This window comes from Muscardinus avellanarius, assembly GCF_963383645.1.
Source record: "Muscardinus avellanarius genome assembly, chromosome: 2".
Taxonomy (NCBI): Eukaryota; Metazoa; Chordata; class Mammalia; order Rodentia; family Gliridae; genus Muscardinus; species Muscardinus avellanarius.
Window position 1 is genome coordinate 28,676,074 of NC_137787.1, and position 13,621 is coordinate 28,689,694.

The 13,621-nt window shown below is 36.3% G+C and overlaps 1 protein-coding gene across 2 annotated transcripts in view; it reads left to right on the forward strand.

Annotated features, from left to right (window-relative positions):
* Positions 1-321: 321 nt before the first annotated feature.
* Positions 322-13,621, forward strand: part of KANSL1L (KAT8 regulatory NSL complex subunit 1 like) — a gene marked incomplete at both ends in the record, with an annotated part of 100,952 nt that continues 87,652 nt past the window's right edge. For both annotated transcript variants that reach the window (XM_080689983.1, XM_080689984.1), the window contains one exon: positions 322-1,406. In XM_080689983.1, the coding sequence (XP_080546109.1) occupies positions 322-1,406 (1,085 nt within the window). The remainder of the gene's footprint in view (positions 1,407-13,621) is intronic.

A 13,621-nucleotide genomic window follows, 5' to 3' on the forward strand; every position in this document is an offset into this window, starting at 1 on the left:
TATGATAGTGTGAAACTTTATTTTTTGCAGTGCCAGAAGTAGAACCAAGAGCCTCATATATACTAGACAACTGCTGTACAACTGAGCTATACTCTTAGTCTGATAAGTTTTGGAAATATAGACTCACAGAGTGAATAATAGCTTAGTTCCTGAGATGGTGTTGGAAGTTGGGAGATAAAGGAGTTTGGCTGAATTCACATTATAATCAGAAATATCAAAAATGTTGCCCTTGGAAAAAGTATAGCATAAGACTCTTCTAGATATTTGATCATTTATTTTTACATTATTTTAGGTTTCCAGTAATTATCTGCAGGGATCGCCATGACCCCAGCTCTGAGGGAGGCAACAACAAAGGGTATCTGCTTTTCATCTTTGCCAAGTGCCATGGAGTCTGACAAGATGCTATGCATGGAAAGTCCAAGAACTGTAGATGAAAAGCTAAAGGGAGATACTTTATCTCAGATGCTGGGATTTTCGACTCCTGAACCTACTCTTAATACTAATTTTGTGAATTTAAAACATTTTGGCTCCCCCCAGTCTTCAAAACATTATCAGACAGTTCTTTTAATGAGTTCTAATTCTACATTAAATAAATACAATGAGGATTATAAGCAAAAGAAATCAGGGGAGCCCAACTGCAATAAGCTGAAAAACATACTGTGTAATGGCAGCAACATCCAGCTCAGTAAAATGTGCCATTCTCATTCTGAAGAATTCATCAAAAAGGAGCCTCTCTCAGATACCACAAGCCAGTGCATGAAAGATATGCAAATTATTTTGGATTCAAATCTAACCAAAGATACTAACAAAGAAAAAGTACAACCACAAAGCTGTAAATGGTACCAAAAAAATGTACTTTTGGAAAAAGTCAATGACGCTGAGATTAAAAAGGGCCTATTGCACTGTGCTCAAAAGAAAACTGAACCTAGCCACTCAGATGTGCCTCTTAGTTCCTCAGCTGCTGAAAAAGAGGAGGAAGTGAATGCCCGTTTACTTCATTGTGTAAGCAAACAGAAAATTTTACTTAGCCAGGCTAGGAGAACTCAGAAACATTTGCAGATGCTCCTGGCAAAGCATGTTGTTAAACACTATGGTGAGCAAATGAAATTTTCTATGAAACATCAACTGCCCAAAATGAAGATCTTTCATGAACCCACAGTTTTGGATAACAGTTTACCTAAATGCACTGAAATTAAGCCAGAAGTCAACATATTGACTACAGAAAATAAATTATGGAATGATACAAAGAATGGCTTTGCTCGGTGTACAGCTGCAGAAATCCAAAGATTTGCATTGTCTGCTACGGGACTGTTATCTCATGTGGAAGAGGGTCTGGATTCTGATGCAACTGATAGCAGCTCTGATGACGATTTGGATGAATATTCCATTAGAAAAAATGTGGCAGTGTAAGTGCAAAATTATTATTAGACCTTTATAGACATAGCAGCGATTGTCTTGGTTTCAAGATATGTTAAAAATAAACAGGTTTTCTAAATTTCAGTGCCATAATGTTTAAGTTAGAAAATTTTGGTGAATTTTTAAAATGTTTCATTTGAGCCAGGCATGGTAGTGCATGCTTGTAACCCCAGTACTTGGAAGACTGAAACAGGAGGATTGAAGGTTGTGGCCAGCCTCTGCAACTTAGTGAGGTTCTCTGCAAATTAATGAGACCCTGTTTCCAGATATAAAATAGGTCTGGGGATGTAGTTTGTGAGTAGAAGGCCCCTGGGTTCCATCCCTAGTACATAAATAAATAATAAATAAATAAGTTTTATTTGTTAAGCTATTATATATGTTTCTGATCTGTGGAGGAGGGATTTCAAGACCTTCTGCAAGTACCATAATCCAGAGATGTTCAAGTACTTTATATAAAAATAGTATACTGTTTGCATCTGTACAAATCCATTTCTGTGTGTGTGTGTGTGTATGTGTGTGTGTGTATATATATATATTTTTTTGTACCAGGGATGGAACCCAGGGGCATTCTACCTCCGAGCTATACCCCCAGCCCTATTTTTTAGTCTTTTTTTTTTCATTATTTTTGAAACAGAGTCTCACAGAGTTGCAAAGGGCCTAAGTAGCTGAGGCTGTAGGTGAACCGTGATCCTTCAGTCTCTGCCTCCGGAATGCTGAAATTACAAGCAAGCGCCACCATGCCCGGCTCTCCTGTATACTTTAAATTATGTCTGGATTACATATAATACCTAATACAATGTGAATTCCATAGATAGTTGCTATAATGTACAACTATTTTATCTAGGAAAAACTATAGGAATAATATTAATTAGTTTTAAGTAAGCATTTTTTTTTGCTCTTGAATATAATAAATGCCTAAATCTTTGCTTACGTGATCTAGACAGCATAAATAGTTAAAACTAAAAAATTTTAAATTCTGCACATAGTTAATCTTCATATCAATGAAGCGCTATTTATATATTCATTGCATTCATAGCGTTCAGCTTTGGACTGTACCAACTCAGCTTTTGCTAGATTAATATAACTAAAACAAAAAACTTTATAATGTCAATCGTAAGATACCTTTTGAATGCTTATGTGCTGGACACTAAAATTTTAGACAAAGGTACCTAAATTTTTTTTCTCTTTCTTTCCTTTTTTTTTTTTTTTTTGCGGTACTAGGGATGGAACCCAGCCCTATTTTTCAGTCTTTTTAGTTTTGAAACAGGGTCTCATTGAGTTGTGAAGAGCCTCACTAAGTAGCTGAGGCTGTCTGCAAACCATGATCCTCTGGTCTCAGCTTCCTGAATGCTAGGATTACAAGTGTGAGCCACCTCGCCCAGCTATATTTATTTTAATGAAAGGGAAATAGTTTTGATTGTCACTTCAAGGTAACATTCCAGAATAGCTCTAATAGAAGTTTTTAAGATGATGGAAATGTTGTGTATCTGTGCTATCCAAAAGACACTTGCCTTGTATCAGTATTAAGCCCTTGAAATCTGGTCAGTGACACAGAGGAACTGAACTTTTAGTATTATTTAATTGGACTTAATTTTAATTTAAGTAGCCAAATAGAACATAGTTTTTAGTCTGGGTTTCAGGGAATCTGTTCATGTTCCCAAACTGACATAAATTACTGTGTGTGTATATGTGGGATTTTGGGTGGCAAAGGTTCATTACTCTTTCAGATTCTCAAAAATGAATGAGACTCATAGAATTAGAAGCCAGACACATTTTTATTAGTATAAGATCAGAAAATTAATTTTTAGAGTGAGAAGTAAAATATAAAGCAAAGTGAGTTTTTTAGTCTATTTTGCTATTACTGTAATTGAAATTTGTTTGGATTTGAATGTGGGAGCGATAGTAGTTATTGTGCACAGATTATTTTTCTGGCTGGCATTGTGCCAACCAGAAAGAAAGAGAGAGCGAGAGAGAGAGAGAGAGAGAGAGAGAGTGTGTGTGTGTGTGTGTGTGTGTGTGTGTGTGTGTGTGTGTGTGTGTTTTACTGGGGATTGAACCCAGAAGTAGCCCCTAACCCTTTTTAAATTTTTTAAAAAATAGGGTCCCACTAGGTTTCTTAAAGTCTCACTAGATTACTCAGGCTAGTCTTGAATCTGCAATCCTCCTGTCTCAGGCTCCCAAGAACTGGTATTACAGGTGTATGCCACCACACCCAGCTCTATAATATTTTACTTACTTCTTTCAGCAACCTGGGAGGTATTTGTTATTGTTATTTCACTTAAGAAGAAACAGACTCAACATTTGCCTGTGGCCATATAAGTTGGAAGAGCCCGAATTTTGCCGATATATATATGTGACTGTAAACCCATGCTTGTACCATGCTACTGTTCCCTTAATGTTACACCATTGATTCTTATCTTAGAATGATTAGGCACATGTGTTATCAAAGATGTCTAGAACTTTACCAATTTTATGTTTAAAATCCTTCTGAAGTAATACAATTTAATAAAATTTAGTAAAATTGAGCTGGGTGTGCTTGTGCACGCTTGTAATCCCAGCATTCAGGAGGCTGAGACGGGAGAATCACTGTTCATGGTCAGCCTCAGCTACTTAATGAGGTCCTTTGTAACTCAATGAGACCGTGTTTCAAAATAAAGAATAAAAAAATAAGGCTGGGGGTGTAGCTCAGAGGTAGAATGCCCCTGGGTTCTATCTCTAGTACCTAAAAAATATATATATCAGACAACAAATGAAAGATTTACTTTTTTGTTGTTGCAAAGAGCTAATGGCAGATTTTTCTCCCTCAAGGTAGAAGTAGAATTAAGAAAATTATGCCTTCCTAAATAATTGCATCCTATGATGTTATCTTTATTATTTTCTTCCACTATTGTGTTTATGTGTATATATATTTTGAGTTACTGAGAATGAAACTCAGGAGCATTCCTTCTCTGAGCTACACCCCTAGCACTGTTTTATTCTTTTACTTTGAAACAAGGTCTCATAAGCTGTGGCAAGCCTCACTAAGTTGCTAAGGCTGACTGCAAACCTAGAATCCTCATCTCAGCCTCCCAAGGGATTACAGGCATGTGCCACCACACCCAGCTCTTCCACTGTTCTTATAGCATCTACTCCACTCTGCAGTCTATCATTAACTCATATTTTGTCCTATATGGTTTGCTACTATGTTCATTAATTTTAATAACCCAGTCCTATTAAGGGTAGAAATCACATTTAGTACTTTTGTTAATTTCTTATATCCCAAGCATATAATTATAATTGATCAAAATTCTTATTTTAAGATGTGTATTAACTCCTTGAGCTTAGTGAGAGAATATGAAGTTCAAACATTTGTGTAAAATACATAAACTGGGAAATCTAATCTAAATCTTAAATCTAAATCTAAATCTCATTTTTTCCTTGTCAACTCTGCTAGATATTTGAGGAAAATTGAAATAAAGTATCATGGAAAAAGTTGGGTCCTGGTTTGGAAAATTTATTTTTTATATTATCTTTTTAAAAAAATCAACTGGAGATGTCAGAGGGACTCTAGATATACATTTTAAGAAAATAGTTTAAGAATACTAGCTTTTAAGTTATTGGATTTTTTTTTTTTTTTTTTTTTTTTTTTTTTTTGGTGTGGTACTGGCAGTGGAACCAGGGGCTTTCTACCTCCAGGCTATACTCCCAGACCTATTTTATATTTTATTTGGAAACAGAGTCTCACTAAGTTGCTGAGAGCCTCACTAAGTAGCTGAGGCTGGCTTTGAACCTGTGGGATCCCCCTCCTGTCTCAGCCTCCTAAGCACAGGGATTACAAGAGTGCACCACCACACCCAGCAAGTTATTGGCCTTTTTGAATGGGCATAGTGATGCACACTTGTAATCCTGGTACTTGGGAGCCTGAGACTGGAGAATCACGGTTTGCAGCCAGCCTCAGCTTCTTAGTAAGGCCCTCCATAACTTAGTGAGACCCTGTTTCAAAATAAAGAATAAAAGCTGGGTGTGGTGGTGCATGCTTGTAATCCCACCATTTGGGAGGCTGAGAGAAAAGGATCTCAGTTTATAGACAGCCTCAGCTACTTAGTGAGGCCCTTTGCAAATCAGTGAGATCCTGTTTCAAAATAAAGAATAAAAAATAGAGCTGGGGGTGTAGCTCAGAGGTAGAATGTACCTGGGTTCCATCCCCAGCACCGCAAATAAATAAATAAATATATAAAGAAAGAAAGAATAAAAAAACAGGGCTGGGAGTGTAGCCAAAACGTAGACTGCCCCTGAGTTCAATGCCTAGTACCAAAAAAACAATTATTCACCTTTTTAATGTTATGACTTCACTCTTAAGGCTCATATCCGTATTTCCAGAAGCCAAATAAACTTCTTCTAAAATCAAACCCATCTGATCTAAATTATATATAATTAATAATTCTAAATTTACATAACTTGAATTCTCTAATTTCACCGAGTTGATAACTGTTTAGACTTTGTTTTTGCTACTATTCATAATCTAGTCAACATTTCTTCATTTCTTATATCTATATCACACACATTAGAGATTAAATTGTGTTTGTGTGGGGTTTTTTGAGGTAATAGGGATGAAACCCAGGAGCATTGTACCTCCTAGCTACACCCCCAGCCCTAAATTTTAAGTCTTTTTAGTTTTTGAAACAGGGTCTCACTGAGTTGTGAAGGGCCTCCCTAAGTAGCTGAGGCTGTCAGCAAACCACGATCATCCGGTCTCCGCCTTCCGAATGCTGGAATTACAGGCATGCACCACCAGGCCTGGCTATATCTAAGTTTTTAAATACGTTAAATTTTCATTGTCTCTACTGAATATGAAGACTTCTCAACTTAAGATTATAAGATCAAACATGACATATAAAGGTTGATCTCAACTTAATTTTAAGCAATTCAATTTTTTTTTATTTTAGTTTTAAGCAATTAAAAAACACTGTTCTTTCTGTTGTTGTACAATCACCTCCTAGGCTTGTCTTCTGTTTAGTGGTTGTTTAGTATTGAATGAGTGGATAAATATTTCTGAATTTGTACATGCAGTTCTATAGATATAAAAAAATTAAAGTTGACAGTCTGAAATTTCTGTGTATGTGTGTGTGTGGCAAGGTGGGGATGGTTACTAGAGGTTAAACCCAGGGGCATTCTACCTCTGAGCTACACACCGAGCCCTATTTTTTATTCTCTTTTTTAAAACAGAGTCTCACTAAGTTGCAGAGGGCCTCACTAAGTAGCAGAGGCTGGCCTTGAACTGCTGTTCTCTCGTCTCAACTTCCCAAGTACTGGAATTACAAGTGTGTGCCATCAACGCTGACTTCTGAACTTTCTATATACACAGTTGAACCTCTATACTTATGGGTTCTATATCCATACATTCAACCAACCAAGGATCAAAAATATTAGGAAAAAAATTGCATCTATATTGAACAGACTTTTTTCCTCTTGACATTTTCCCCTAAGTAACACAGTATAATAACTATTTGCATAGCATTTAATTGTGTTAAGTATCATAACTCATCTAGAGTTGATTTAAAGTATATGGAAGGATGTGTGTGTGTAGGTTATATGTAAATGCTATGTCATTTATTCAAGGACTTGTGTATTTAGGGATTTTGGTGTCTATGATCCTGGAACCAATCCCCTGTGATCCCAAGGGACCACTGTTTCTATTTCTTTCCTTCTAGAGTTGCTTTACCATTACCTGGTGTCATTTCCTCTCCTTCCTCTGACTATTTAATACCAACCTGCCACAAAATGTGTCTTGAACATATTAGAACCTGCATGAAAGTTTGATCAATGGATGAATAAAATATGCCAAAACATGGGCACAGAAAAGTAATGATTTATTAAAATACTAAATATTTCTTAAAATTTAGAAATTTATTAATAAAATGCATTATATTTACCTTAAAAACTTTGATTACATTGTTACTGTATGCTTTCTATTTTTCTTTCACAGTGCTGATAGGAAAAAAAACATTTTTCTTCACTTTGATTAGGAAATTAGTTGTGAAGGAATATAGTTTATTTTGGATTTTGGCAAGCACTTATATTAGCCACTTCCATTACTATTGTTGTTTTAAATATATATTTGACTTTTCATTTTTACTTTTCCTCAAAAAATTATTTAGGCAATCAACAAATTCATAATGAGATTACTGATTTTTAATATTTTTGTGATATTGGAGATTGAACTCAGGGATGGTCTTCCTCTTTTTATGTTTTGTTTTGAAACAGCATCTCACTAGACTGCTGAGAGTCTATCCACACTGCTGATGTTGAACTTGAACTTTCTGTACTCCTGTCAGCCTCCAAAGTATAGTTTGTTTTTTTTTTTTTTGTAATAGTGGGGATGGAACCCAGGGGCATTCTACCTCTGAGTTACACCCCCAGCCCTATTTTTTATTGTTTATTTTGAAACAGGATCTCACTAAGTTGCAAAGGGCCTCACTAAGAAGCTGAGGATATATATATATATATATATATATATATATGGCAACCAATGAAGAGTATATTATCAAGCAACTTACTATTGTGGAAGACTAGAGCTTAGTATTGCTGGGTAGAATTTGAGGAGCCATTGTAAAATACAAACCTCAGGAGCAGGGATAATTTTACACCAGTTCCCCCATTAATTATTGATTGCATGTACTCTTGGTAGTGATAATTCTCTGATACTTCCATTTTTCGACTTGGGTAGCAACACAAACTCTATCAACAACCAAAAGCTCTCGAAGAAATGTAGGTACTGGCAGTTTGAAGACAGGCCTGTGTGTACTGATCTGGTTACATGTGAGACTTGTGGGTGGGTCATTAATAAGAATCTGCTACACGTACGCTATTTCTGATCTGATTAGTATAGCCTTTGAATTCTAGCACTTCTTTTCTTCTGAGGAATTATTTATTGATCATTTCTTCTAGCATGCATGGGAGATAGATTTTGATACAGACATGTTTTGATCCCCTAAGGTTGTAGAAAATGAAAAAAATAGGGTTTCTGGTCTTATTCCAGGAAGCTTGCCTATATTTTCCACACCATGTAACTGCCTCAAACATTAGAGAAAAAAAAATGTCTTATTATCTTCCCCAAATGATCTACATATATATTGAAATTCTCTTTGATTTCTTATTCAGTTATACAAATTGGAAGGATTATGAGAAAATTCTTTTGAGCAGATTTAAGCTTTCACGAAGAAAAGAAATTGTTGCTGTTTAGTTAGAGCGGTTTAGTGACTCTTTCCAGATTGAAAAACAGAAAAGAGCGAAATAACTTTTTATAGATGGATAAAAATGAACAGTTTTGTTCCTGCATTTCTATTTGGCCAATAAAAAGGAAAAAACTAAACTAAACTAAAAAGCCAGGTGATCTAGTATATCTCTTTGGTGGACTGATAACAGGAGTAGAAACTCAGTGTGAGATGCAGAGTAAAAGAGCTCGAGGACATTGCATTAGTGAGTTGCAAACGAGCACCTTTATATAATGTGGCATTTACCAATTGTTTTTGCATTCATGATCTATTTTTCTCTCTAAACTTCTGAATAGATGAGAGAAGTGTGACTTCATTTCACTTTTAAAAAGAACAAAGAAAAAGTTGAACAAAATATACTTCTAGAGAATTTACAGTACTCTTTGAATGAAGAAACTTCTCTATTTGTGGGAAGAGAAGCAGAAGGGAAGTGAAGAACTTTAAAACGGTTCTTGTGAAGTAGATTAGCAGCTAACAAATGATAATGAGATATTTTATACTATGGTATGTGGACATCTTTGAGGAAAGTGATACTTCAATTCAGATAAGCTTCTTCATTTTTAAAAAGGCATTTTTCAAGTAATGTAACCTTAGATAATATGTTTACTGGATTTGCTCAGTGTTGTAAAGATAGTGAACATCAAAGCTAGTATTTTCTAATTCCAACTTTTTAGTCAAAACTTTGGCTGGCTTTTAGGCCAAAGTTGGGTTGACTGGAGCATTTTCAACTTCTTGGTCTCCAAAACAGCAGAAAAGTGTTAATTTTGTTTCAATTGGCAAAGGAAAATTAAGGTATTATAAAAAAGTTGAAAATTTTTCAATAAAAAAGCATGACATTGCTTGTCTATGTATGAATTGCCATAAGTATATATATATATATTTATATATATATATATATTTTATATATATAATATATAAAAATATATATTTATATATATTTATATATATTTATATATATAAATATATATAAAATATATATATATTTTATATATTTATATATAAATTTATATATATATAATATAAATTTTTAAAATCTTACTCTAAATCTCAATCTCTCACCCTGAAATATCTGAAGATGACCAAGTTAAGTAATTGTTTTGATTACTTTTATTCTTACAGGATGAGGAAAAGTAGAGAAATCTGTATATTTGGCTTATGTTGTTTAGAATACTCTGTAGTACAATATAACTAATTTTGCTTGAGATTGCTATATAATATGTGTCACTTAAAAGTCCTATATACCTTCAGTTTTAAAATAAATCACCATTATAGAAGAAACAAAATGGGAAAATGAAATAGTAAAGACATTTTGGAGTGGTAATACAAATTATAATTTTATTTCTAAGGAGGAAATGATTACCCTTGTTTTACTTGTTTTGACAAATCACAGCTCAGGAGACTGCTATCAATAAAATGATGGAGTAGGTGATACAAGCTTTTATTTGCCCCATAAAAAATAGTCATCTATCCATGAATGAAAATAGCATTGGTAGGCTCAAGGATCTACTTAAGAACCTGTAGCAATACAGTGGAGGACAACAAAACAGAACAACAGTGTAACTGCACAGAAAGGATATCAGCATGCCTGAGACATCTGGAGAGGGATACAAACTACAAAGAAATGTAGAGGCTGACAGCATGATGGTGGTAGCTGCCACTGTGGTCACTAATGGCCTACTCTGCAGACAACAGCACCATATTTGGCCACCATCACTGTGGAAGAATGTAAGGAGAGATGTTGCTGTACTTCTCCCCAACAAGAAAATGGAGCCACCCCAGGAATGGGGTTACCACTCTGCCAACCTCCTATGTGCCCCATAGCTCTGCGACTGATAGTTCCTCCTGTGTCTGAACAGCAGACTCTGGCTCTGTGGCTGCTCTGTGTCCACACTTCACACCCTGGCCCTGTGGCCTTTGCCTCCAATACCAGAGCTACTGCTGCTTTGGGCTAGTCCACCCTGAACCAGAGAGCCTGGATCACTTGTGGATGTTTGTGCCACAGACATCAGCTTTGTTGCTGCACTGTGAGTACCTGTACCTTTGACATCTGAGCTGTCACCACAGTCTGTTAGTCCAATGTCCATACCCCAGCACTTTTGTAGCTCCAGCACCACTGCCTCTGTGGGATAGTAGCTGCCTGGCCCAGAGCTGTGGTTTCTCTGTACATGTCTGGGCTCTGGGTACTGACTGTGACCCTAACCCTAGAGCCATTATAGCTATCTGCACTGGTTCTCCAGACCCCAGCTCTCTGTCCTGCAGGCATTCATATCTTTCACACGGTTACCAACATGGCAGTGGGGGTATTTGGTCCTCACATATAGGTGCTGAGTTGGCCCCAGATCCTGAAGTCAGGATCCTTTTACACATGCCCGGGCTCTGTGCCCAAGCTCTGCAGCTGCACTACAAATGCCATACACCAGACATCATTGGCAACACTATTGGGAGTGACCCTGCCAGCCTGTACCTGCTAGCCAGACATAGATCCAAGAGAGATCTCTTTGGCCATGACCTCCCAGGAGAAAAAGATAAGGATAACCTCTGAGACCAATTTGTAAAGTGCACAACAGATGATAGCTTCATCAGATACTCAGGTATCAATGCAAGGCAGCAAGAAACATGGAAAATCAAGGAAACATCCTACCACCGAAGGAACAGTAATTTTTAGTAATTGAAGAGACCAAACAGATATAATTCAACAAAAGTAGGGACATGCTACATGAACAAAATGAGATTTAACAGAGATTAAAATAAAAAAAACAAAATTCTTGAGCTGGAAAATACAATAAATGAAAGACATGCAATAGAGACCATCAACATCAGAACTGATCAAGTAGAAGAAAGAATCTGAACTAAAAGGTATTTGAAAACAATCCAGTCCAATGAGGAAGAAAAGGAATAAATAAAGCTGGGTGTATGGCACATACCTGTGATCCCAGTACTTGAGACAGGAAGATTGCAGTCCCCAGGCCAGCCTCTGTAACTTAGGGAGACCCTCGGCAACTTAGTGAGAGTCTGCTTTAACAAGGCTTGGGGTGTAATTCAGAAGTAGAATGTTGCTGGGTTCAATCCTCAGCACCAAAACAACAAAAAGCCTACAAGATTTATGAGACATTCTCAGTGGAATTAACATTCATATTATAGGAATTAAGAATAAGAGAAGAGAAAGAAAAAATGTTTTTAAAGAAAAAGTGAAAACTTCCAAAATCTGGGGAACCATGTACATACTTGGGTATAGGAAGATCAAAAGTCTCCAACAATATTCAAGAAGACTACACCAGGACATCATTAAAAAACTAGACTCTGGAAAACAGCAATAGTAAATAAGATCCTCACAAGCAAGGAAATATCCAGGAGGATATTATCATAAATATCCCAGAGGGTATTATCAAATTTCTTAGGAACTTTGCAGGTCAGGAGAATGGGTGATGACATTCAGAATGTTGAAGGAAAATAAACTTTCAGCTAAGAATACTTGATCCAGCAAAGTTGTCCTTCAGGAGTGGAGAGAGAAGACTCAGGCAAAGAAAAGCTGAGGGAGTTTGGCACCACTAAGCCTACTTTATAAGAAATGGTAAAGAGAGTCTTCAAGCTGAATGAAAAGAAAGCTGATTAGTAACATGAAAACACATGAAAGTATAAAACTTGATAAAGTAAATTCAGATTAATACTTTAATGGTATTACATAAGCCACTTATATCTTAAAAATAATTAGAAAAGTTAAAAGACAAAACTATTAAAATAATAGCTATGGTAACTTGCTGTTGCATATGCAATATAAAATGTAAATTGGGAAATGAAAAACATATACTGGAGGGAGTAAAAATGTAGAATTTTTGTATGTAATTGAAGTTAAATTATTGCAGTGATTTGGCTATGGTTTGAGTGTGCCCCCCAAAGGTTCATATGTTGGAAGCTTAGTTCCTAGTATAGTGATGGTAAGAGATGGTGCCAGGCATGGTGGCACATACTTGTAATCCCAGTTCTTAGGAGGCTGAGACAGGAGGACCGAAGGTTCGCAGCCAGCCTCAGTTATTTAGGACCTCCGCAACTTAGTAGTTAAGACTGTCATTCTTGGAACCTTGTTTCAAGATAAAGAATAAAAAATAGGGCTAGGGGGTGTAGCTTGGAAGTAGAATGCCCATGTTCAATCCCCAGTACTGCAAACAGAAAAAAAGAAGAGAGAGAGTGAGATTTAAGACGTAGGGCCTAGCCAGACATGCATGGCACACTCCTGTAAATGCCAGCACTTGGGATGCTGAGACAGGAGGATTACAGCTTTGACGATAGCCTCAGCAACTCAGCAAGACTCTTTCAAAATGAAAAAAAAATTAAAAAGAGCTCAATCCTTTGTAGCAAAACAAAAAATGTAGGGCCTAGCAGGTTATTGAGGGCTTCCATTAAGAGTGAATAAGGTAGTATTCAGGAGACTTTGGCTAGTTCTCACAAAACAGCTCTTTTGAAAGCAAGGGTGGCTCTTCATTGATGGCTCTGTCTTCCTGCCTCACCATGAGATCTCTCCCTCCTGCATGTTCTCCCACCATGATGCGCTCTGGCATGATGTGATGTAGCTGGGAGGCCCTCACTAGCAAAGTTGAGGAAACTGTCCTTGGACTTTTCATCCTTTAAACTGTGAGCAAAATAACCTTGTTTCTTTACAAAGTAAGATATTTCATTAGAACAATGGACTAGTATATTTGTTAGCAACTTAAAATAGACTCAGACCTATGAGATATCTTTTTGTAAGCCTCATGGTTACTACAAAGCAAAAACCTATGGTAGATACACAAAAGATAGAGAAAGGAATCAAAGCACATTACTGTAAAAATCATTAGGTCACAAAGGAAGACAACAGGAGAAGAAGAAAGGAACAAATTATATTAAAAATGCCAGTAATAAATCCTTGCCTTGAATATAAGTGGACTAAATTCTCCAGGTAAACACATAGAATTGAT